Source organism: Dasypus novemcinctus, chromosome 15, assembly GCF_030445035.2.
Source record: "Dasypus novemcinctus isolate mDasNov1 chromosome 15, mDasNov1.1.hap2, whole genome shotgun sequence".
Taxonomy (NCBI): domain Eukaryota; kingdom Metazoa; phylum Chordata; class Mammalia; order Cingulata; family Dasypodidae; genus Dasypus; species Dasypus novemcinctus.
In genome coordinates, this window is record NC_080687.1 from 8,104,261 (window position 1) to 8,126,799 (window position 22,539).

Sequence of the window (22,539 nt, forward strand, 5' to 3'; positions counted from 1 at the left end):
AGCTGGCGCTCAAACACTGAGGCACACCGGCTCCCCTGAGTTGGCTATTGCATTTGTTTGTTGTTTGTTTTTAGGAGGCACTGGGAACCAAACCCCGGAACTCCCATGTGGGAAGCCGGTGCTCAATTGCTTGAGCCAAATCCTCTCTCCTATAGTAAGTTTTGAAATCTGGTAGTATAAATCCTCCAACTTTGATCTTTTAAAAAATTGATTGGGCTACTCTACTCTTTTACATTTCCATATCAATTTTTAGATCAGCCTATCCATTTCTGGAAAGGAGCATGCCATGATTTTTATAGGGCACTGAATCTATTTATCAATTTGGGGACTCTGGGGAATAAAATTTCCCTGATATCTTGGTGTTCCTGTCAAAAGGTCTTTGCATCCTAGAAACGTCTTCACATCCATAAGAATTAATATGTAATTATTTGTCCAGTGAATAGCTCTGATCTGAAATGATAGTAAAACTTGTTACCACTTAGAGGGTCAAATGATTATAGCTCTAGCCTAGATCCCTAGGTCAAGCCTGGAGAGGCCAGGAAGACAGGAACTCTCTTACCCTTAGTTTTGTTTAAGTTTCAAGGAGGAATGAGGTCCCTGGAGATATTTTATTTGCATATGAAGAACTAAAAAAGAAGGAGACTCTTTCAGGATGAAAACAAAGAAAATCATTTTCCCTTTTCCTTTGCCTATGGGCTGTCTGGCCATTAATTCTGGACAAGTAAGCTGATTCTCATCATGTCACCATGGGAATAAGGATTAAGTAGGTCAAATAGGGCAGACATGTTTATTGTCTACTGTGAGATTTTAAATTTTAGAAACTTATCTTTGACCCCAGAACAACATACGTATATTTTCAGGAGACAATAAAGATGAACATTAAAAAAACCCAACAGGAAATGTTACCATCATAGCAATGTGGAGCCCGCTAATCCATGAATATGGTATATAACTCTCCATTTATTTTGATCCTTAATTTCTCTCAGCAGGGTTTGTAGCTTCAGTGTATAATATAACTTCTTCTGTTAAATTTATTACTAAGTAATTTATTACTTTGGATGTTACTTGAATGAGAACCTCCATGTCATTTTTAGATTTCTTATTGCTAAAACAATATAATTTTTTTTTTTTTAGTTAGGCCAGTAAAATAAACTTATTGGGAAATGGGGGAAAGAACAGAGCTTGCTGAGAAATGGGAGAAAAGGATGGAAATATGCACTGAGATCTGGTACAGACTCCTTTAGGCAGTGAGAGCCCAATACAATTATTTTTTAATTTTGTTTCCTGAGATTATGCTAAATTCATTTATTACTTTTAACAGTGCTTCTTCTGGTAGAATTCCTAGGATTTTCTACATACTAGATCAGGTAGTCTGTGAATAAAGACAATTTTACTTTCTCCTTTCTGATCTGTATCATTAAATTTCTTTTCCTTGACTTATATTACACTGGTTACAATATCTCAACAATGTTGAATAAAAGTGGTAAGACCATAAATGCCTGTCTTGTTCCCAATCATGCTTTTCTATAGATTTTCTTTATCAGGTTGAACAAAGAAAACTTCAACCTAGATTTTTCAGAGTTTTTGTTTTTTGTTTTTGTTTTTAATTTACTGAAGTATATTACTCACACATAAACACACACAAATGATAAGGGTATAGTAATAGTTCTGAACTTACAAAATAAACATATATACCATCAGGCAGGCAGGACTCTTGTACCTCACCCTACCACCAATACCTTGCACTGCTGCTAAACATTTTTAACTAATGATTAAAATGCATTGTCACAATATTACTACTAACCAAAGTATTTTCCCCCAACCCATCCTACTATTATCTTTATATCATTTATATATGAACATACATAAACAATAAGTATATAGTAAAAGTTGTGAACTTACAAAGCAAACACACATAACATCACACAGGGGTCCCATACATCAACCCTCCACCAACACCTTGCATTCTTATGAGACATTTGTTACAAATTATGAAAGAAAATTGTCAAAATCTTACTAATAGTTATAGTCCTTATCTTATAATTGCTGTATTTCCTGCCCAAACCACTCTTATTATTTTTAAGCATATTTTTTATTACAGAAGTTGTAAACTTATAAAACAATCATGAATATGTGCAGAATTCCCAAACAACACCCCTCTATCAACACACCACACTGTGGTGGAACACTGGTTACAAATAATATAGTATCATCTGATTGTTACCACATCCATAGTGTACATTTGGCACACATTGTCCATACTGCCCCATTACCAACACAGTACATCTTTGGCATAGATGCAAGAATATTATATTATTACTGCTTAACACAATCCATAGGTCACTCCAGTTTTATTTTTTCCTTGCTTTTCCACATTCCCATCACCCTGCAATAGTGATGTAAATTTGCTCTAGCTAAAAAGGACACTCTTGCAACTGTACCATCAACCACAATTCTCATCCACCTCTTGATTTACTGTGCTATTCAGTTCCTAGATAATTCTCTAACATTCTGTCAGTTGGCATTTACATACCTAGACTACCATTTTCAGCCACATCCCCATTTATAAACTAGCTGTTAGTATGAGTTACCATCCACTCTATACATTTCCACACTTTTACAGGAAGGCAAATTAAAACTTCTACATACATTAAACATCAGTAGTCCATCTCAGTTCTCTTATCTCCTTTAAGAACCCACCACCTACCACCAGGACTTGAAGCTATTTTCCTACAATTTCTTCTGGAAGTTTTATGATTCTTGCTTTTATTTTTAGGTTTTTGATCCATTTTGAGTTAACTTTTGGATAAGGTGTGAGATAGGGGTCTTCTTTCCTTCTTTCAGTTATGGATATCCAATTCTTTCAGCACCATTTGTTGAATGGACTGCTCTGCCTGAGCTGTGTGGGTTTGACAAGCTAGTCAAAAATCACTTGACCATACATGTGAGGGTCTGTTTCTGAACCATCAATTTGGTTCCATTGGTCCATGTGACTGTCTTTATGCCACCATGCTGTTTTTACTACTGTAGCTAGGTAATACGATTTAAAGTCTGGAGATGAGAATTTGGTTTTCCTTTTTAAGATGTTTCTGGCTACTCAGGACCACTTACCTTTCCAAATAAATTTGATAATCATGTTTTCAATAAAAAAAAAATACTGGTGGAATTTTTATTAGGATTGCATTAAATCTGTATATCAATTTGAGTAGAACTGACACTTTAATAGTATTTAGTATTCAGATCCATGAGCATGGAATGTTCTTCCAATTATTTAGGCCTTTTTTGATTTAACACTGAGTTGTAGTTTTATGAACACAAGTGCTTTACATCATTGGTTAAGTTTATTCCTAGTTGGGTTTTATCTGTCATATTTCATTTTCACCACTCTTTTGACACTCTTAGTTACTTTTATTGATGTAATCTTCATTTCCAGACTCTCTTTCAGGACTCTCTTATCTTTTCTTTCCAGCCTCTAGAACACCCTTTACTATTTCCTGAAAATCTGGTCTCTTGGTTAGAAATTCTCTCAGTTTCTGTTTACCTGTGAATATTCTAAACTTGCCCTCATTTTTGAAAGATGATCTTGCTAGATGTAAGATTCTTGACTGGAAGTTTTTCATTTGTAGTATCTTAAATATATCAGACTATTGTCTTCTTGCCTCCATGGTCTCTGGTGAGAAATCAGCACTTAATTTTATTGGGTATCCCTTATATGTTATACATCGCTTTTCCCTTGCTGTTCTCAGAATTCTCTCGTCTTTGGCATTTGACATTCTGATTAGTATGTGTCTCGGGATTGGTCTATTTGGATTTTTTCAGATGGGAGTATGTTGTGCTTCTTGGACATGGATATCTATGTCCTTTAATAGGGTTGGAAAATTTTCTACCATTATTTCTTCAAATATTCCTTTTGCCCCTTTTCCCTTCTCTTCTCCTTCTGGGACACCCATGACATGTATGTTTGCATGTCTTTTGCTGTCATTTAGTTCTCTGAGAACTTGTTCAATTTTTTCCATTCTTTTCTTCATCTGTTCTTTTGTATGTTCACTTTCAGAGGTCATTTCTTCAAGCTCACCAATCCTTTCTTCTGCCTCCTCAAATCGGCTATTATATGATTCCAATGTTTTTAAAATTTCATTTATTGTACCTTTCATTCCCATAAGATCTGCCACTTTTCTATGTATGCTGTCAAATTCTTTGTGCTCATCCAATACCTTCTTAATACCCTTAATCTCTTTAGCCATCTCATTGAATTTATTAAGGAGATTTGTTTGAACATCTATGAATTGTTTCAACTCCTTTATGTCATCTGGAGGCTTATCTTGTTCCTTTAACTGAGCCATATCTTCCTGTTTCTTGGTGTGGATTATAATTTTTGGTTGGTGTCTTGGCATCTGGCTTACTAGAGTATTTATTCTTGGTGAAGTCTTTCTCTGTACTTTAGGGCTTCCTTTGCTGATTGTGTGGTAGAAACCAAGGATATAGTTGGTGCTATAAGCTGTGGAGGCTCAAGCTACCCTCATTACCCCAGGGACTGATGAAGCTTTTCCCAACTTTCTCCTTTACAGGGGTAGGGACAGAGTCACAGCTGTGTGGAATAATCCAAGTCATGCAGGCCTAGGCTATAGTTGCCCAGAGAGACTGATGAAGCTTCAGGCCCCTTTCTCCCCTGCCTGAGCGGGGATGGAGCTCCCAGTGTGGGCAGCAATCTATGTAGTGCAGATCTAAGAGGACCACGGTTGACCTGGCAGACTTTTGATTATTCAGTGTGTGCCAGCCGAAGGTACCTGCAGTTACCTGGATAGGCTTGTGCAGAGTCCGCCAGCCTCCTCCCTGCCAGAGGTGGGCTGAAGCCTAGGCTAGGGCTGCAGGCCGATCTGGGTGACAGAATCCAGTTCCTACCGTTGCTGTGATTTTTGGTCAGCCAGGTTTCCCTTCAGCTGGGGGCAGAGTCAAAATGGTGGCTACTGACCTCTTTCTGACATGGACAGGTTCACACTTCAGCTGTTCTTAGGGTTATACTTTAGACAGCCAAATTCAGCAATCAGTAGTTGAAATTGGTAGCCAACTCTCTCTTCCTGCCCTGTTTTTGGGAAATGGAGCTTCAAGTTCCAGCCACAGAATAGCTTCTGGGGCACTCATGCTACCAAAGTAGGATGATCACTGGCCTCTGTGGCTTGGCTAGCAATTTCCTAGAGAGGCTGGTGCAGGTGCCCCCACCTTCCTCCCTGCCGGAGGTGAGGCTGGTGCCGAGGCCAGAGCTGCAATCCAACCTGTATAAAAAGAAGCACTGTGATTTTCAGTCTGTCCCACTTCTCCTCGTGCCAGGCACGAAGTTAAGATGGCAGCTATTAGCCTCTTTCTGACTTGGACAGGCTCAAACTTTAGCTGTTCTTAGGATTATACTTTAGCCCACCGAATTTACTAATTAGTAGCTGAAGTTGGTGCCCAACCGTCTCTTCCTCCCGTTTTTTGGGAAGTGGAACTTTCAGTTCCAGCCACGGAACAGCTCCTGAGGCAGTTTGTGCCTCCAGTTGAGGATGGGCACTGGCCTCCATGGTGTAGAGTGCTCTACTTACAAATCTTCTCTGCAGATGGGCAGTCTCCTCCTTTCATTCCTTCAAGGATGTTGAAGGATGCTCTTCTGGTCTCCTGGAGCCCCCAAACAGGTGCTTCAGTTAGCCCCAGATAGCTCTGGGTGTTTACTAACTGCCCTGTAGCAGGAGCTGCCTCTAGGGGCTCCTTACTCCACTTGCATCTTGCTGGTTCTCCTTGTTTTGTTTTTTAACATGAAGGGGTGTTGGATTTTGTCAGATGCTTTTAATGTGTCTATTGAGATGATCATATGGTTTTTGTCCTTTATTCTCAGAATACGGTATATTAAAATAATTGATTGATGTTAAATCAACTTTGTATTCCTGGGATAAACTCTACTTGGTAATGGTTTATAATCCTTTTTTATATGTTGCTGGAATCAGTTTGCTAACATTCTGTTAAGGAACTTTGCATCTATGTTCAGTACCATTTAAATTTCCTTAATTTTTAAGCTATGTATATATCTTTTAGTTATTTTCTTAGTGGTTGCTCTAGGGATAACAATTTGTATCTTTAACTTGTCATTTATAATGACCTCATAAAATGAGCTGGCAAGTATTCCCTCTCCTCTAATTCAATTTCTTTAATGGGCATAGGTTAAAAACTGTACTAATGAGTGTGAATTTTCTAATATAGTGGTATAATTTCTGTGGGATCTGAAAGATGTATCCTCTTTCATTCCTGATGTTGGTTGTTCATGTCTTCTCTGTTTTTTCCCTTGGTCAGCCTACCTAAAGATTTATCAACTAAGTTGATCTTTCCAAAAGAACTAACTTTTGGTTTCACTGATTTAACTAATGTTTATCTGTTTTCTATTTCATTATTTCTCCTTTGATCTTTCTTACTTCTTTTTTGTTCTAAGTTCAGGTTTGATTTCATGCGACTGTTTTGTGTCTCAACTTAGAAGCTCAGATTATTGACGCAGTATTTTTCTCCCCTTCTAGTACAGGTTTAAAACCATAAACTTCCCTCTAAGCACTGTGTAGCTACCACAAAATTTTGATATGTTGGGGTTTTTTTTTTTTATTCAAAAGATTTTCTCATTTCTCTTGTGAGTTTTTCTTGTTTATAATGCATGGGTTATTCAAAAGTGTACTGTTTAACTTTCAAATATTTGGGGAATGTCCAAATTTATTTCCATTGTTCATTTGTAATTTCATTCCATTGTGGTGAGAAGACATACTTTGTATGTTTTCAATCCTTTACAACTTAAAGAGATTTATAACAAACATATGGTTTATCCCAGAGAACGCTGTGTATACACTTGAAAGAATCTGTATTCTGCTATTGTTGGGTAGAGTGTTCAATATATATCATTGAGTGTTCTATATATATCATTTAGCTGAATTAGTTAAAAGGACTGTACAATCTTGTATAACTATTGATTTTCTCTCTAGTTTCTACATTCTGAGGTTAGTACTGAAATCTCAACTATTACTGATAAACTGTCTATTTCTCCTTTCAATTCTGTCTGTTTATGCTTCTTATATTTTGAAGATCTGTTATTAGGTACATAGGCAATTTTAAATTGCTATATTTTCTTGATGTACTCATGTTTTAGAATGATTAAATCGCCCTCTTTCTCTATAGTAATATTTCTGTTCTTAAAGTCTATTGCAAAAAAAAAGTTAATATAACCATTACAGTTCTCTTATGATTAACTTTTTGCATAGTATATCTTTTCTCATCCTTTTACATTCAACCTATTTGTGTGTATGAATCTAAAGTGTGACTCTTACAAACAGTATATAATCATATATTGCTTTTAATCCAGTCTGACAATTGCTGACTTTAACTGGAATGTTTAGTCCCTTCATGTTTAATGCAATTACTTATATAGTTGGATTTGCATCAGTCATTTTGCTATTTGTTTTCTATGACTCATGTGTTTTTAGTTCCTCCATTCCTCCTTTACTGCCTTTTTTGTTAAAATACTTTAGTATACATTTCATCATTTATTGAACTTGTTCATCCTACTGTTGATCTTTAGCTATATTTTAAAAATTATTTTCATAGTGTTTGCTCCACAGATAACAATATATATCTTTAATTTATCAGGTTAATCTGATTTAACTCCAACAATTTTGCCACAGTAAATTTCCATTTCCTTCCCCCGTCTTTATGCTATTATTGGCATACATATTTGCATGTATCCATGTTATAAACCCAACAATATAGGGTTATAATTGCTGCTTTAAACAGCCTTGTTTGTTAAAGAAATTAGAAGAGATAAGACACACACACACGGACACACAATCTTTTTACCCATATATTAACTTTCCCAATGCTCTTCATTCTTCCTACATATTCAACTTACCTGGGATCATGTCATTTCAGCCCAAAGTGTTTTTCCTTTAGTTTTTTCTTATAGGGTAGACCTATCAGTAAATTTTTTTTTTTCATCTGGAATGTCTTTTTGCCACACAGAAGAAATTCTGGTTGACAAGTTTGTTTCTTCTTTCTGTTTCCTGGCCTTCATTATTTCTAATGATAAATCACCTTAAAATCATATTTTTGTTCCCTTTTTCATTATGATTAATTTTCTTGTTGCTTTTTTTTTCTTGTTGCTTTTTAAGATTTTATTTTGCCTTTGTCTTTTGACAGTTTGACTATAAAATGTCTAGGTGTGATTTTTTTCACAATTATTCTATTCTAGAAGCTCTTTGTTGAGCTTCTTGAATCTGTAGATTAATGTTTTCCATCACATTTAGGATGTTTCACCCGTATTTCTTAAAAAAAAATTTTGTCCCATTTTCTCTTCCCGCTCTTTCTGGGACTCCCAATGAATGCAAGTTGATTTTACTACATGTCTCTGAGACTTTGTTCATTTTTCTTCAGTCTTTTTTCTATTCTTTGGATTAGAAATTTTATTTTTGATCCATCTTCATCTTCAATTATTCTTTTTTCTGCCATCTCAAATCTACTGTTGAACCCATCCAGACAATTTCTCATTTCGCTTACTGGACTTTTTCAATCATAGGATTTTTTTTATCATCATTTCCATTTTTCTACAGTTTCCCTATTTGTTGGATCACTGTCATATTTTCCTTTAATTCTGTGACCATACTTATATTGGTGCTTTGATGTCTTTTTCACATCCAACATTTGGTCCCAATCAGAGTCAGTTGTGTTGTTTTTTATTTTTTAAGTCAGTTTTTATGATGATTTTTCCCAAAGTATGTTTCTTTGCATATTTAAAAATTATTCATTGGAAATTTATTTTAGATGTTCTATTATTATAACTCACCAATCTACCAGTCTGATTCCTTTTCTCTGAATTTTTCTTAAATTTTTTTATTTTTTTAATTTTATTTTTTAATTGATTTTGTAAAAATATTACATTAAAAAACAATATGAGGTCCCATTCAACCCTACCACCCCCACCCCACCACTCCCCCCCCCTCCCCAGTAACACTCACTCCCATCATCATGATACATCCATTGCATTTGGTAAGTACATCTCTGGGCATCTCTGCACCTCATGGTCAATGGTCCACATCATGGCCCATACTCTCCCACATTCCACCCAGTGGGCCCTGGGAGGATTTACAATGTCTGATGATTGCCCCTGCAGCACCATCCAGGGCAACTCTAAGTCCCAAAGGCGCCTCCACATCTCATCTCTTCCTGCCATTCCCCATACCCATATCAGCCACCATGTCCACTTTTCCCACTCCACTCCAATGCCACCTTTTCTCTGTGGACCTTGGATTGGCTATGTCCGTGGCATCTCTATGTCAAGAGGAGGCTCAGATTCCACATGGATACTGGATGCAATCCTCCTGCTTTCAGTTGTAGGCACTCTAGGCTCCATGGTGTGGTGGTTGTCCTTCTTCAACTCCATCTTAGCTGAGTGAGGTGAGTCCAATAAATCAGATTGTAGGAGCTGAAGTCTGTTGAGGCTCAAGGCCTGGCTATCATATTGTCAGTCCAGAGATTCAAATCCCCTAAATATATCTTAAACCCCAACACCAACTACAATTCCAGTAAAGTAGCATGAAAGTCTAATGAAAAGAGATTCCATCTGAATTCAGTTTCATCACGCAGAAACACCAGCTCCAAAGAAGGGCCATCTGACATGGCAGTGAACCCCATCTGCCATGACCATAGAGCCCGTGGGTCTCTTTAGCCCTCAAAGGAACCAATACCTGGGGTTGTATCTACTTCATCTGTCTCTTGGATTCTGCTCAGTTGTGCATAAGGGCAATCCTTCTGACAGCCTCCAGACTCTTTTTTAGAGACTCATAGCCATATAAACTCATTTCTCTTTTCCATTTCCCCTTTACATTAGGTCAAACAGCATTTTAAAGTCATGTTATTATATGTAGACAGGGATATTCTGCTAGATCCGCATTGAACCTTCAATTCAAGGTCATTTTCTAGTTGCATCATCAGTTGGTACTCGATAGTGATCCCTCGGTGCCAGGGAGGCTTATCCTCGGGTGTAATGTCCCACGCTGGGGGGAAGGCATTGCATTTACATGTTGAGTTTGGCTTTGAGACTGGCCACATTTGAGTAACATGAAGGCTGTCAGGAGGAAATTCCCAGGCACAGTGCTGCTCTAGGCCTTGTTCTTATTTCAGGTATATAGGCTCACAAGCATAGTCATTAGTGTCATGCTCTCACTGTTGGACCCTCATTCCTTCCTGGTCCTTACCATTGCACCTGGGGGACTGCCGCTGCTCCCCTAGTGACCACGACAGAGCACCCCCGGCCAGGAACCCAGTACCCCCCCCCAGCTGTAGTTTTTAATTGTTGCCACTATGAGTATATCCAAACATTACCATGCACCCTGGACATATGCCCTGTATAGCTCCCTGTCAGCCATATATCACCTGTCAATAGTATCCTATACCAGTATTCCTCCACTGCCATTGTTGAACCACTCTGTGATCCAAAACTTCCTTAAAATTGAAGCCCAATATATTGTCAGGTTCCCTTACTAGTAAGATGGCATATAGCGATGGGTTTAAAGGTTAGATATAGAATACGTGTTGACTTGGAAAAATTCTACATCCTATCTTTTTCTTTTTTTTTTTTCCCCCTAATTATTGAACTTCTCTTCACAAGAGCCATAGACCACAGTAATTCATATATACAATATGCAGTACTCCCACACATCCACCGTAAAACCTTTTCCCTTCCACAGCGATATTCTTATACCTTATTCATATCATATTTACTTACAGTGATGTAGAGACTCTTTGACAATAGCTTTCAAACAAGATGACATCTGTGCTTACACTGTGGACCATACTTTAGGATATACAGTTTTCTAAATTTTTAGTTATCCTATGTTTTACATTATGGTTTACATTATTAGTCTGTCGTCCCCTATATGTTTATGGTATAATATTACATGTTTTATATCCATCCTTGTGTACTCTCATGAAATTCCTCCCTTACCCCACATTTACTTTGGTTCCACACATTTAACATCCATTTTCCCATCCCCTTGGTGCCCACAGTGACAGCCAACCTCCGTTTCCTGAGGAGCCACATCCAGAGATACTTGCAACAGTGTTCAGGGCCTAACTTGCTCAACTGCCCCAATGCCCTGGGAGCCACCCTTTCTCTCGAGAGATACAGTTCCCTCTATTTGATGGCATTAGTCCTCCCCAGGATGTGGGTCCACCCCCACTCTCACTACTTGGGTCTCTATCCAATGGTACCACCCACTCTGGCAAAATGAGCATTCAGACATTCCCCAGGTCTCTGAATTTTTAAAGTAACTTGTATACACTTAAACTGTGGAATCTCTCATCAAAGTGTGTGGCTGCTGATATCTCTACTCAGTTTTTCTTTTTTTTTTTTTTCAGTCTGCAATGCTAGAAGTTGTCCCGGTATCTAAATAGCTTAGTGGTCAGCCTGCAAGTTGGGCAGTGGTAATGCCAAAACACCTCAAGCCCAGGAAGCTCCCCCCTAAGTGTGGGTTGGGAAGCATAGTCAGAGCTTCAGCCACTTTGTAAATCTGCCTTGGCCTTTACCTTCCATTTTTGACTCTCTCCAGTCTCCCATGCATAAGCACAGATTCCCAGTAGCCCAGGGCTGTGTGAAATGTGGAGAGCTTATCTAGCCCTTCTATGGCTCTCTCCAGGGCATCCTTACTGAATTTCTGGCTGATTCACTCCTTGCCCTAACTGAGACTGCTACCTTAGGCTAGAAAAGATGAGGGTTTTCCTGTTTCCTTCAAATTTGCCAATTTTAGCTGACATATCCGTGGCTCTTCACCCCCACTTTCTAAATCAAGTACAGTCATTCCAGCAGCAGAGCTGCTGATTTTCCCAGCCATCCGCATATTGGTAAAACTGTTCTCTCTAACCTAGATGGAAAGGTTGAGGGGGAGAGGGGTTTACAGGAGCAAGGATAGGATGAGCTCTAGGCAAGAAGCACTCAGACGATGTTGTTCTTACCCAAAACTGCAGCAAGTTTTCAGGAATAAATGCTTCTCAATTTACTATCTGCCTGTGGTTGATTTGTGAGTTCTAAAATGGTTATTTTGATAATTTTGTCCAGTTTTATATTTATATTTTGTGCAGAAGATTCACCAACCACTGCATATAGCCCTATTCATTAGTGGCACATACTCTTTTTTTAAGGAGGTACTGTGGTAGAATTTGAGAGAGGTTCAATTATGTGCGTACAGAGAGGCCAGGATTCAGGAATGATTTCGAGAAGGAAAAATGGTTTATTGACGGCGGCCGGCCAGACTCGGGAGCTTTCTGTTTGAATTCCGAGCCCAGAACAAGATTTTTGAGTCCTTTTTATACAGAGAGGAAAGGCCAAATGGTCCCTTGGTTTCAGTTCTCAATAGGTTTGAATTAGCATATCTATCTTTCACATCTTAGGTAAGCTTTTAGCATGGACTACAGGCATTCTAGATAAGCTTTTAGCATATTTGGTTTGCATTTCCCCTGAATACTTAAAGTTTATAGACCTTGCATTGTTAAACTGTTTCCTGGGACTGGAGTCCTTGCCATGGTTACCAAGGGCAGGACTGCAGCATTTTATCACCCCACAACCACAAGTCACAGATAGTTTAGGTTATCTCTGAAGAGACAAAGAGCCTCCCACCCATAGCCCACATCAGTACCAGGGATTGAACCCAGGACCTCATACATAGGAAGCAGGTGCTCAACCACTGAGCTACACCCACTCCCCAGACATATACTTTCGAAAGAACAGAAAACCATGTGGTCTGAATACTTTGCTTTTAACTGAGAGATGTACTAGGCCTGTGATTTCACAATAACCTTCCTTGCTTAAAAAGAGGTGGGATGTGACACAGACAAATTTGAATCTGACACTGTTCCCAAATGTCCATTCTATCTCAGCCTCATCAGGAATCATCAATTTTCTCTCTTTGCCTCCATCTCTTCCTGAATGTGAACAAATACACTGTAGCAGAGTTCACACATGACAAATGATATTACAAATAGAAAGCACTGTGCAAATCACACTAAATTCCAAAATAGAGGCTTAAAAACTGGAAGACATATAGCACATTCTGTTGGGAGGATAAGTTTTAGATATGTTTTACAATTTTGGAAGGGTTTAACATTTATGTGAGTGAGCAAACTAAGAATTTTAAAGTGTGAGTAACTATGAACTTTTAAAAAAAATTATCTTCAAGGGGCTTTTGCTTAGAGCTAGGTTATTTTCCTTCTTTGTTTTTTTCTTATCATTTTATCGCCAGGGGGTTTCTTCCTAAGTGAAAAGGGCTGCTACAAAAACCTAAGAACCCATTATCTTATCATCTAAGAACCAGGATAAATGATTGTCCTCCTGCACCAACAGTTTTAATTACACTTCCTTTTGAGTGAAACATTCTGAGAGCAAGAAAAGAAAGAATAACTTGTTTTTCTAAGTCATCACAACACAACATATAGGCTTAAAATGAATAAGCCCTCTCAAGATTTTAAAGATGGGAAAATGCCTTCTGACTGGTACCAGGAATAAGGTTTCTCACATTATTATTTATTTCTAGAGGTCTATTTTCATACTTCCTTGCTGCCTTCACAGAGGTAGAAACGGATTCTGCTTTTCTTGAAAAGGCAAACACTTGCTTGGCCTTGTTTAAATTGTTTTCTAGAGTGCCATTTCTGTCATGATTAATTTACCTCTATTGCTACACAAGTATTTGCTATCAGTTTGTAAATAAAGGATCGAAACTATATTGTCAATATAAGGGAAGACACTTAAAATACATGTGCACATGCATTTGTACATTCCAAATTTCAAAAAGATTTGAATTTCTTGAAGGAGAGCATTAGATGGGTGGGGTATGGTTATGTTTAATCCAAGTATAACTGCAATTATTCTTAGAATATAAGAACATTCACTGACCTGATTCTTAAAAAGCTGTTAAAAATAAGGCAGGAATAAGTCCAGTCTCCAATTCCAAACTGTGATATAGTGCAGCCATTAGCATTAACTACTACCAGGAAACATCATCTCATCTCTTCTTTTCTATAAACCTCAAAATATGCTTATTGAGATACTACATTGACATTTAATAGATTTGTACTCACTCATGATAATGAAAAAGCAGCCAGATGGACAGTATAAAAATTGTCAATAGTGTAGAATTACATAGGGTTGGTGGTTGGACAATACGAAGTGAGTCCTATACATCATCTAGAAAGTATCTAATGATTTTTAAATGTCTTTTTAACTCAAAAGAAAAAAAATCCGCTTTTCCCCGGACCTACACGCAGATACTCGTCAGCTACCACTGAGATTTCTGGATATTTCTGCCCTCCATTTCCCTCCGGCCACCGTCCCCATGGAGTCCGGCTGTACGGTTCCTATGTGAGTTCAGAGAAGATGCAGAGGAATAAAGTAGAATGTGGAGCGTGGAGGATAAAGTGCACAGAAAATCCCTACCTCCCTGGAGGGTGGAGTAAACCCCTGCGCTCACTTGTTGGAAGAGGGGGCTGTGCGCTCACCTGATGGGAGAGGGGGCTGTGCGCTCACCTGATGGAAGAAGGGGCTGTGCGCTTACCTGATGGAAGAGGGGGCTATGTGCTCACCTGATGGAAGAGGGGGCTGTGTGCTCACCTGATGGAAGAGGGGGCTGTGTGTCACCGGGATGCCCAGCCCGCTAAAGCACATTCCCAGGACCATGTCGTCTGGAGCATCGTTGCTGTAGCAGCGACACTTGCTGGCGAGAAGCTTCCGGATTGCTTCTCTGCTGAAGACCATTCTGGTGGGAAGTCAAGAAGGAAACAGAGAAAGGAGTTGGAGCAGCGCCTCAGACACCGTTAGCTACTGTCAATCAAGAAGCAGGGTCCAGGGGACGCATTTCTGAGAAAGACGACAGATGCTACGTTGCGGGAGTTTTACCTTTAATAGCTCTCCTGGGAAAATGCTTTTTTCATTTTCAAGAGATGTCTACCTAATAGGCAGTTTCATTTCTTCACATACTTATTTTCTAATCTCTTGCAAAATAATACCATGCCATTTTCTTTTTCTAATATTTCATTTGGAAAATAAAAAGAGCCCTTGCATTTCAAAATTCTCAGTGCCATGGATGATGACCGAACCTGCTAACACTCCTGAGTACCTCATTTACATATGTGGATGCCTGACAATATCAAATCGAATCCAAAGAACCATGCACCGTCGAGTGATTCCAGGCTGCAAAGCTTCCTTAAGGTGATTTTGAGGAAGAGAGAGACATTTGCCTAAGTAGTGCTATGACACTATTTGGGCAAGTATTTCAGGTACTTTCTGGGGGACACAGGTCCCCTCTTGTCCTTCGGTGCTCTCCTCAGCCCTGCAGGAGGATAGAAACCTCAAAACTATATTTTCCAGCCTCCATTCTGACAATGAGGGGCAGGAGAAGGGGGCGCCTCTGCTTCTGGCGGCACGTGTGGCAGAGGCAGGTGGCAGGCGGGTGTTAGAGCAGCGGCGGTGTGGTTCCTGGGTCCGGCTCTCATGCATGGCTGGCGATCCAACAGCAGCTGTGGCCACCGCAATGCTGCACTGACCACTGCACTAACCGTTCTGAGAAACAAGCACCTTCTTTGTTCCTCCGGCCTTAGGGCAGCAGCCACTTTCTATTGTGATCTCTAGGTACAGTCACCTTCTCTGTTTTACTCTTTGGGCCCTTTTCAACACTTTTGTGTTTCTCGCACGGGGTGGTTCTCCTTGTGGGGCGCGTTCCTTGCACTTGGGGCACCCCTACGCGGGGGACACCCCTGCGTGGCACAGCACTCCTTGCGCGCATCAGCACTGCATGTGGGCCAGCTTACCACAGGGGTCAGGAGGCCCTGGGTATAGAACCCTGGACCACCTACCCTGAACCCACATGGTAGGCGGACATTCTATCAGTTGAGCCTCAACCGCTTCCCCTCAATGTCTTCTTAATATCCTTAATTGCTTTAACTATCTCATTGAATTTATTGAGGAAATTTGCTTGAACATCTATGATTAGTTGTCTCAACTCCTTTATGTCATGTGGAGGCTTATCTTATCCTTTAACTGGGCCAAATCTTCCTGTTTCTTGGTATGGATTGTAATTTTTTGTTCCTGTCTTGGTGTCTAGCTTACTAGATGTGTTTACTGTGGGTGCAGTTTCTCTCTTCAGTTTAGGGCCGTCTTAGCTTTCTCCCTTGCTGATTGTGTAGTAGGAGTTGAGGATGTAGTTGGTGCTGTAAGCTGTGGAGGATCAAGCGGCCCGCATTGCCCCAGGGACCCATGAAGCTTCTTTCCCCTTTGCCACAGCCATGTATAATAATCCACATCGTGCAAGCCTAGACTCTAGTTGCCTAGACAAACTGATGAAGCTTCATGCTCCTTCCTCCCCTGCCTGGGGCAGAGATGGAGCTGCAGGGATGGAGATGCCGTGCAGGTCCAAAGTGATTGCAGTTGCTCTGGTAGACTTTCTATTATTCAGTGTGTGCCAGATGAATGTACCTGCAGTTACCTGGAGAGGCTGGTACAGGTCCTGCCAGCTTCCTCCCTGTCAGAGGCGGGGCTGAAGTCTAAACTAGGCTAGGCTGCAGTTCAATCTGGGTAGAAAGAAGCTGGTCCTGACCAGCACTGCTTGTGTTCCCCTCTGTTTGATATAGAGACTGATTTCCAGTCTGGTCCCAGGAAAATAAACCTTCTCCTACCATGAACAACCCAAAAGTGGAAAGGGCTGAAAGGACCAACATGGTTCCCAAGTTCATCCTCAATAATCAAAGACTTTCTTCAAGGCAACGCTACCTAAAATTTATCCATATATTCCCAAAGCTAAATATAGGGTCTTGCGCACAGTAGGCACTCAGTAAGAGTTTGATGTATCAACCAAATGAGCACAAAGCTGGCTCTGCAAAGATCTTCCTGAAGGAGGAGTTTTAGGCATCAGTCTAATAAGAACAGAAAAAGGACAAAAAGACTGAGCACAATCCTTGATTCGAAACCGTTAATTACATACACACGCGGGTCCAGTCACGCCCCTGACCCCTCCCTGGGAAGGCAGCCATCAGAGGACGTGCTCTCCGCTCTGGAGGAACTAACAGTAAGATGAAACTTTGTGCAGGAGGTAAGACAGCACGGTGAAACGTAACTAACCAAGAAGAAAAAGAGTTAAGTCCAACAAAATGTGACTGCACAAGAAGGAAAACAGCTCTTGTCACCTATCCAAAGAAGAAAAGTTAAGTGTGAAAAGCCGCCACGCACGCCTTGCTTGCGGGAAGCCCAGGCTCCACGGTGCCTCGGCCGCACCTTCGCTGCGAGGCGCACGCCTGCACCCTGCCTGCCTCGCCACAGCGCATTAACCCACCCCGGACGCGGGCCGACGAGGGGGCGTATGTGTGCCCCTTAAATGCACGCTCTCATCCAAGAGCTACCTGATGCCACATCTAGAAAATGTCATAAATACACTATTTTTATTCCGAGCAGAGCTGCCATTTTAGTCTTCTTGACCCCAGGTGACACAAAAATACTTTCTTTTTTCCTGTTACTATCATCTATTAGAATGAGAAAAGGAAGGCCTTTATTTTTTTAACCTGCCTCCCAATGTGCAGAATTTCTAGTATTTTATGACATCGGGATGCTAATGAGTAATTGGGGTAGAGTTGGCACAGGTTCTTTCATTAATAAACACTAAGGGGCTGAAACCGGTTGGGGGTGTGTACCACCCAGGGGTGATTCACAAAGTTACAATTATTATCAGAGGTCAAGGTATCAGGAGAGGGAGCTACTGGAAACTCAGGTCAGTACAAGGTTTTCCATGTGGATCTCAGCAGAGGAAGGTGGATGGCCACCCTTCCAGTGGAACGCGCCTACTCAAGGTAAGATCATCCCGAGCAGTCAACATAATGGCAGGCACCAGTGGCCGTACACAAGGGTAAGAGCCGCCTGGAAAAATCACTGCAATGGCAGGTTTTTAATTGGAAATGGCCACATACAAAGGGTGAAATCAGTCTAGTGGGTTTCAGTCATTTCAGACAGTCACCTTTTGGCTAACTTTAAAAGCATCTATATCCTGCTTCAGGGACCATGATGGTTAATTCTTAACCCTTGGTTCCCAAGTCAACACCAGCACAAAGGCTGAAGGGTGAGGGTAGTGGTATCATTGGAAAGCGGGCAGGGGGAGACTCAGATGGAGAGGGAGGCAAAAGCGGGCAGAGCAAGAGCTTGGGTCTCTATCCTCTGGGCACTGAAAGACCTTTTGAGATTTGGGGGCAGGAAAGCAGGTTTGAGAGACAAATCTGGAGCACTGTGCAGGAAGAGCAGGAAAGGAAAGTATGTGTGAGGGTTAAAATGGCAGGTATTTGCAACAGTCCTGGTTTGAGGAGATAAAGGCTGGAATTAGAGGAGGGAAAGGCAAAGAATGGAGGAGACTGAGGGAAGAACTGGCCGGACATTGTGAACAGAAAGCTCTGGGTTCGGGGCTTCTAGGCTCTTGGCTTATGTTGCATAAAGGAATTTAATGGGGAAGAAAGGGAGTAAAGATTTTATTAAGAAACAAGAAAACAAGAAAGGAACACAGTCCAAAGCATGGACCACGGGCGTGCTGAAGAATGAGAGGTGCCAAAGGCCTTCTGCTGGGCCTGCTCTCTGAAAAAATCAACTGAGGGGAAGATAAAAATATATGAGTGAAATTTATTGACATTTTTTTCTACTTTTGCTTACTCTTCCAGAACAAATAGTATTACAAAAAACATTCACATAAGCTCGGTACACGATTCCTTAATGAACTTGTTTATTAGTATGCTGATGTGTTCTTTAAAATTGAAGTTGTCCAAAAACAAAGGAAAATTACCATTTTCATCCTATCATGGTACAAAAGAACATTATGTCTGCTCTGTCATCCAAATTTTAAATACTTAAAAGATGCCAAAGGCTGCAAGACTAATAACCTGATTTCCTTCAAGATATAGTATACTATTTTTCAAAATAAGAAAACCTGAAATGGGAGGCTGGGACCTGCCCAAGGACATCTGACAAATGAAGAGAGCAAAGAGAAGAGAAAACACACAGCCCTGCAGCCCTCCGCCTGGTCTCCAGGCGATGAAAAGAGCGAGGCTGAAACTCCCTTAAAAGTAAGGCAAAAGGGGGCATGGCCAAAGCGTCTTTAGTAAAGGAAAAGAGAGGGCGTGCCTAAAGCTCCTTTAAAATTAATAAAAATAAAAAGCAGGGCTACAGTTCCTTTAAAAATAAATAAATAAATAAATAAGAGCATGGCTGATCGGCGGGTGATACTGCCTGGGGACTCTTTCCAAGGACATTTTTGCCCATCCTGCCCCAGTGAAATAGTTTGCCCTCAAGACTGCTGAAGAGACTTATGAAATCCTGATCACAGCTTCCTACCCAAAGTCTCCTATGAAAATAAATAAGAGAAAATGGTCACCCAACTAGTTGTCTCCAAATACCCAAACTTTTAAAGAGAAAGCAAGAAAGTGAAAAACAAACACCTTGATTCTAACAGTGAAAAGGTCAATTAGCAATTTTAAGTGGGGAATACTGCTTTTGAGCCATTAATTGATTTTAAGTTATTCTTAATCCTGACTTGCTGTTTAAAAAACAAACAAACATGTTGGTTCTTGATAATCAGAAAACTCTACAATGATACTAGAAAAATTACTCAACATTAAACCTGCATCTGTTATCATAGTTGATATAAGAGACAATTTCATGAAGAAAATTTCTGATCTTTAGAAACGTGCTATTTTTAAAAACAGGACATTACCCCAGTCAATGTTTGTTATGTAAAGATCTGTGCCCATTGTTCATGCATTTGTTTGATCATTCATTCATTGTATGTAAAAGATAAATTTTAGAAATGTGTGCCTATGGTAGGAAGTAGGGATATAATGAGAAATGAGTTGCAGGTGCTGCCTTCAAAGAATTTGTAATTTAGGTGGAAAACAGCAAAATAAAGCAGCAATTTCCTTGTACATCCCAAGATATAGAGAAACGATTCCAGCTGAAATCTGGTGCTATAAGAAAATCTAAAAGTACACACACAAAAAAGATAAACAGGCAAGTATGAAAGATTTTTTTCTTTTCTTAGTTTCTTTAAAAATACTGTCTAAAGCAAAAGTAATAATATTACATTATGGGGTTTTCAACCTAGGTAGTAATAAAATATAACACAGAATGTAGGAGGGGCAAATGAAATTACACTGATGTATTTTCTTATATACAAAGTTTTATAATGTTAATTCAAGATAGCAGTCCCTAGAAAAACAACTGAAGAGGCAAACAAAGATATATAATAAAAAGCCAACAGAGAATTAAAGATGGAATACTAAAAAATGCTCCATTAATTCAAAAGAAGGCAGGAAGGGAAGGTCAAAAGAACAAAAAACAGAGAGGTCAAATAAAAAGATGGTAGACCAAATCCAATCATATCAGTAATTACTTTGAATATAAATGGACTGTTTTTAAAAGACAATCTTTAGGGAGTAGATGTGGCTCAAGCAGTTGAGCATCAGCTTCCCACATGGGAGGTCCCAGGTTCAGTTCCCGGGTACCTCTTAAAAGTAAAACAAGCAAACAAATGAAAAAAAAAACAACAACTCAGGAGAGCCAATATGGCTCAGTGGTTAAGCACTGGCTTCCCATATATGAGGTTTCAGGTTCAATCTCCAATCCCTGGTACCTCAAAAAAATTTTTTTAATTAAAAAAAAAAAGAAGACAATGTCAGAACTTGTCATTAAAAACCTTACAAAGAAGAGATGAAGTCTTGAGAGGGGAAAACCAGAGCCACTGTGATGGTCCCACAGAGCCCACCCCAGGCAGAAGGGGACGTGGGTGCACTCACCAGTGCAGGTATCAGTCCTGCACTAGCCTGGAGCGCCAGAGGGGGTTCATCTGGGTATTCCCAGGCCTAGCCCAGTGCCCAGGGTAACGCTGGTTAGAAGAGGTAAAGAGAGCTTTCAGAAGGTCTCCAGCACCAGTTACAGAAATAATAGTTAAATCCAAGAGGCAAAGAAGACAGCAACTTAGTTTTCTTGCAGAAAGCACTAAAAAATCACTTCTGTGTGAAACTTAGAAAGACCTTTATACTACAAAAGTACATAAACCCATACACAAGTAACAAGGCCCATTGCAAAAGATGGAAACCAAATGGGAGCTATCTCCAGATCCTTAATCAGCCCCAAAACTACCCTCACCCAGAAAATGAAATGCATTACCACAAAGTGGTAAATCAAGAGTTTGAGCTTTTTTTAATGAAGGGGTCCATACACCTGGGGTTTCCTTTTTAGCATCTTTTCAAAGGCTCACCTGGAGTCCTATCTCCTGTCTTTAATGGCCACGGATGGTGGGGGAGCACACCTCTACTTAACAAAGGTCAGGGGACCTGCTCGGGCTTGCTATCACCTGAGAGGGCCACCCACGTCCAGGACCACTGTGTCACCACTGAACTGGCGACATGAAACCACAGCACCTGTAATAAGATTCCTGAGATCCTGCAAGGGAAGCGTTCTAATCCAGGGGACTGCAAAGTAAGAAGATAAAGTCCCAGCCCTTCAGAAGCGTTCTGTGCCTTGAACGCTGCCTGGCACACAGTGGACTCTCAATAAAAGCCCACTGAATGAATTTAAATGGCTGTAGTTACAGCAAGTTAAGATGCTTCCTAACTACCCCACCAGCATAGAAAAGAGGCTAACCGCTCAGCTGATTTACCTATAATCAAATTTTAAAATTTCCCCATAAGAGATGAAGCAGATGCTTCATTTAAAAATACTGATATTTAACTGCTATTTAAAAACCTATGAATCCTACACAAATATCACTTAATTGCTTAAATCTAAGCTTTCCTACTGCTTTTTATCCCAAATGTGATTTATTAAGCACTGGGTAATTTAAAAGTGCTTTTCTGATTTTTTTCCCCCTGAAATTAAAATCTATATCCATTTTCTTTTTTAATTTCAACACACAATCAAACCTAATTGCTGCCTAAGAGCAATCATTATTATAGGTACGTACCCTGACATAGATTTTTAAAAGTCTCTACTGTGGATTTCTTTTCATATTTAAGCAAATTAAATGTTTGCTAATTACCCAGTAATTTTCAACTATTGTAACAAAAGCTACAGTTTGCAGAGCTTACACCTCACTATCATCCAACGTCACAGACCTGCCTTGAATCGTGGAAACAGAAGTTTCACGCTCAAAGTATTTGCAGAAAGCCTTTCTCATAGTTACCCTCCTCCTCCGGTGATGTAGCTGTAGCCACCAGTCCCCAATCCATAGCCGTAGCGTTCGCCCAGAATCACAGGTTCCCTGGAGTTGTAGCAGCTAAGCAAGTGCTGGAGCCTGGAGATACTGAAATTCCAAAGGGGAAACAAGCAGTAAGTAATGACTTCGTTCAAATGCAGTTTCAGAAGAAATTATTCTATCACTCCTAGAGCCCACTGTTTTACTGTGTGGTACAAAATACCATGCTGAAACGGTTTACAGTTGAAATTTGAGTGATTTACAGAAGAAACAGGTGTTT

General features: G+C 40.0%; 1 protein-coding gene across 5 annotated transcripts in view; it reads right to left on the reverse strand.

Annotated features, from left to right (window-relative positions):
* B3GLCT (beta 3-glucosyltransferase) overlaps positions 1-22,539 on the reverse strand; it is a 147,384-nt gene that overhangs the window by 47,140 nt on the left and 77,705 nt on the right. For 4 of the 5 annotated variants that reach the window (XM_058276992.2, XM_058276988.2, XM_058276990.2 and 1 more), the window contains 2 exons: positions 22,248-22,367; positions 14,657-14,801 (listed from right to left, as the gene is read on the reverse strand). In XM_058276992.2, the coding sequence (XP_058132975.1) occupies positions 14,657-14,801; positions 22,248-22,367 (265 nt within the window). The remainder of the gene's footprint in view (positions 1-14,656; positions 14,802-22,247; positions 22,368-22,539) is intronic. The other variant, XM_058276993.2, reaches the window with a different exon arrangement.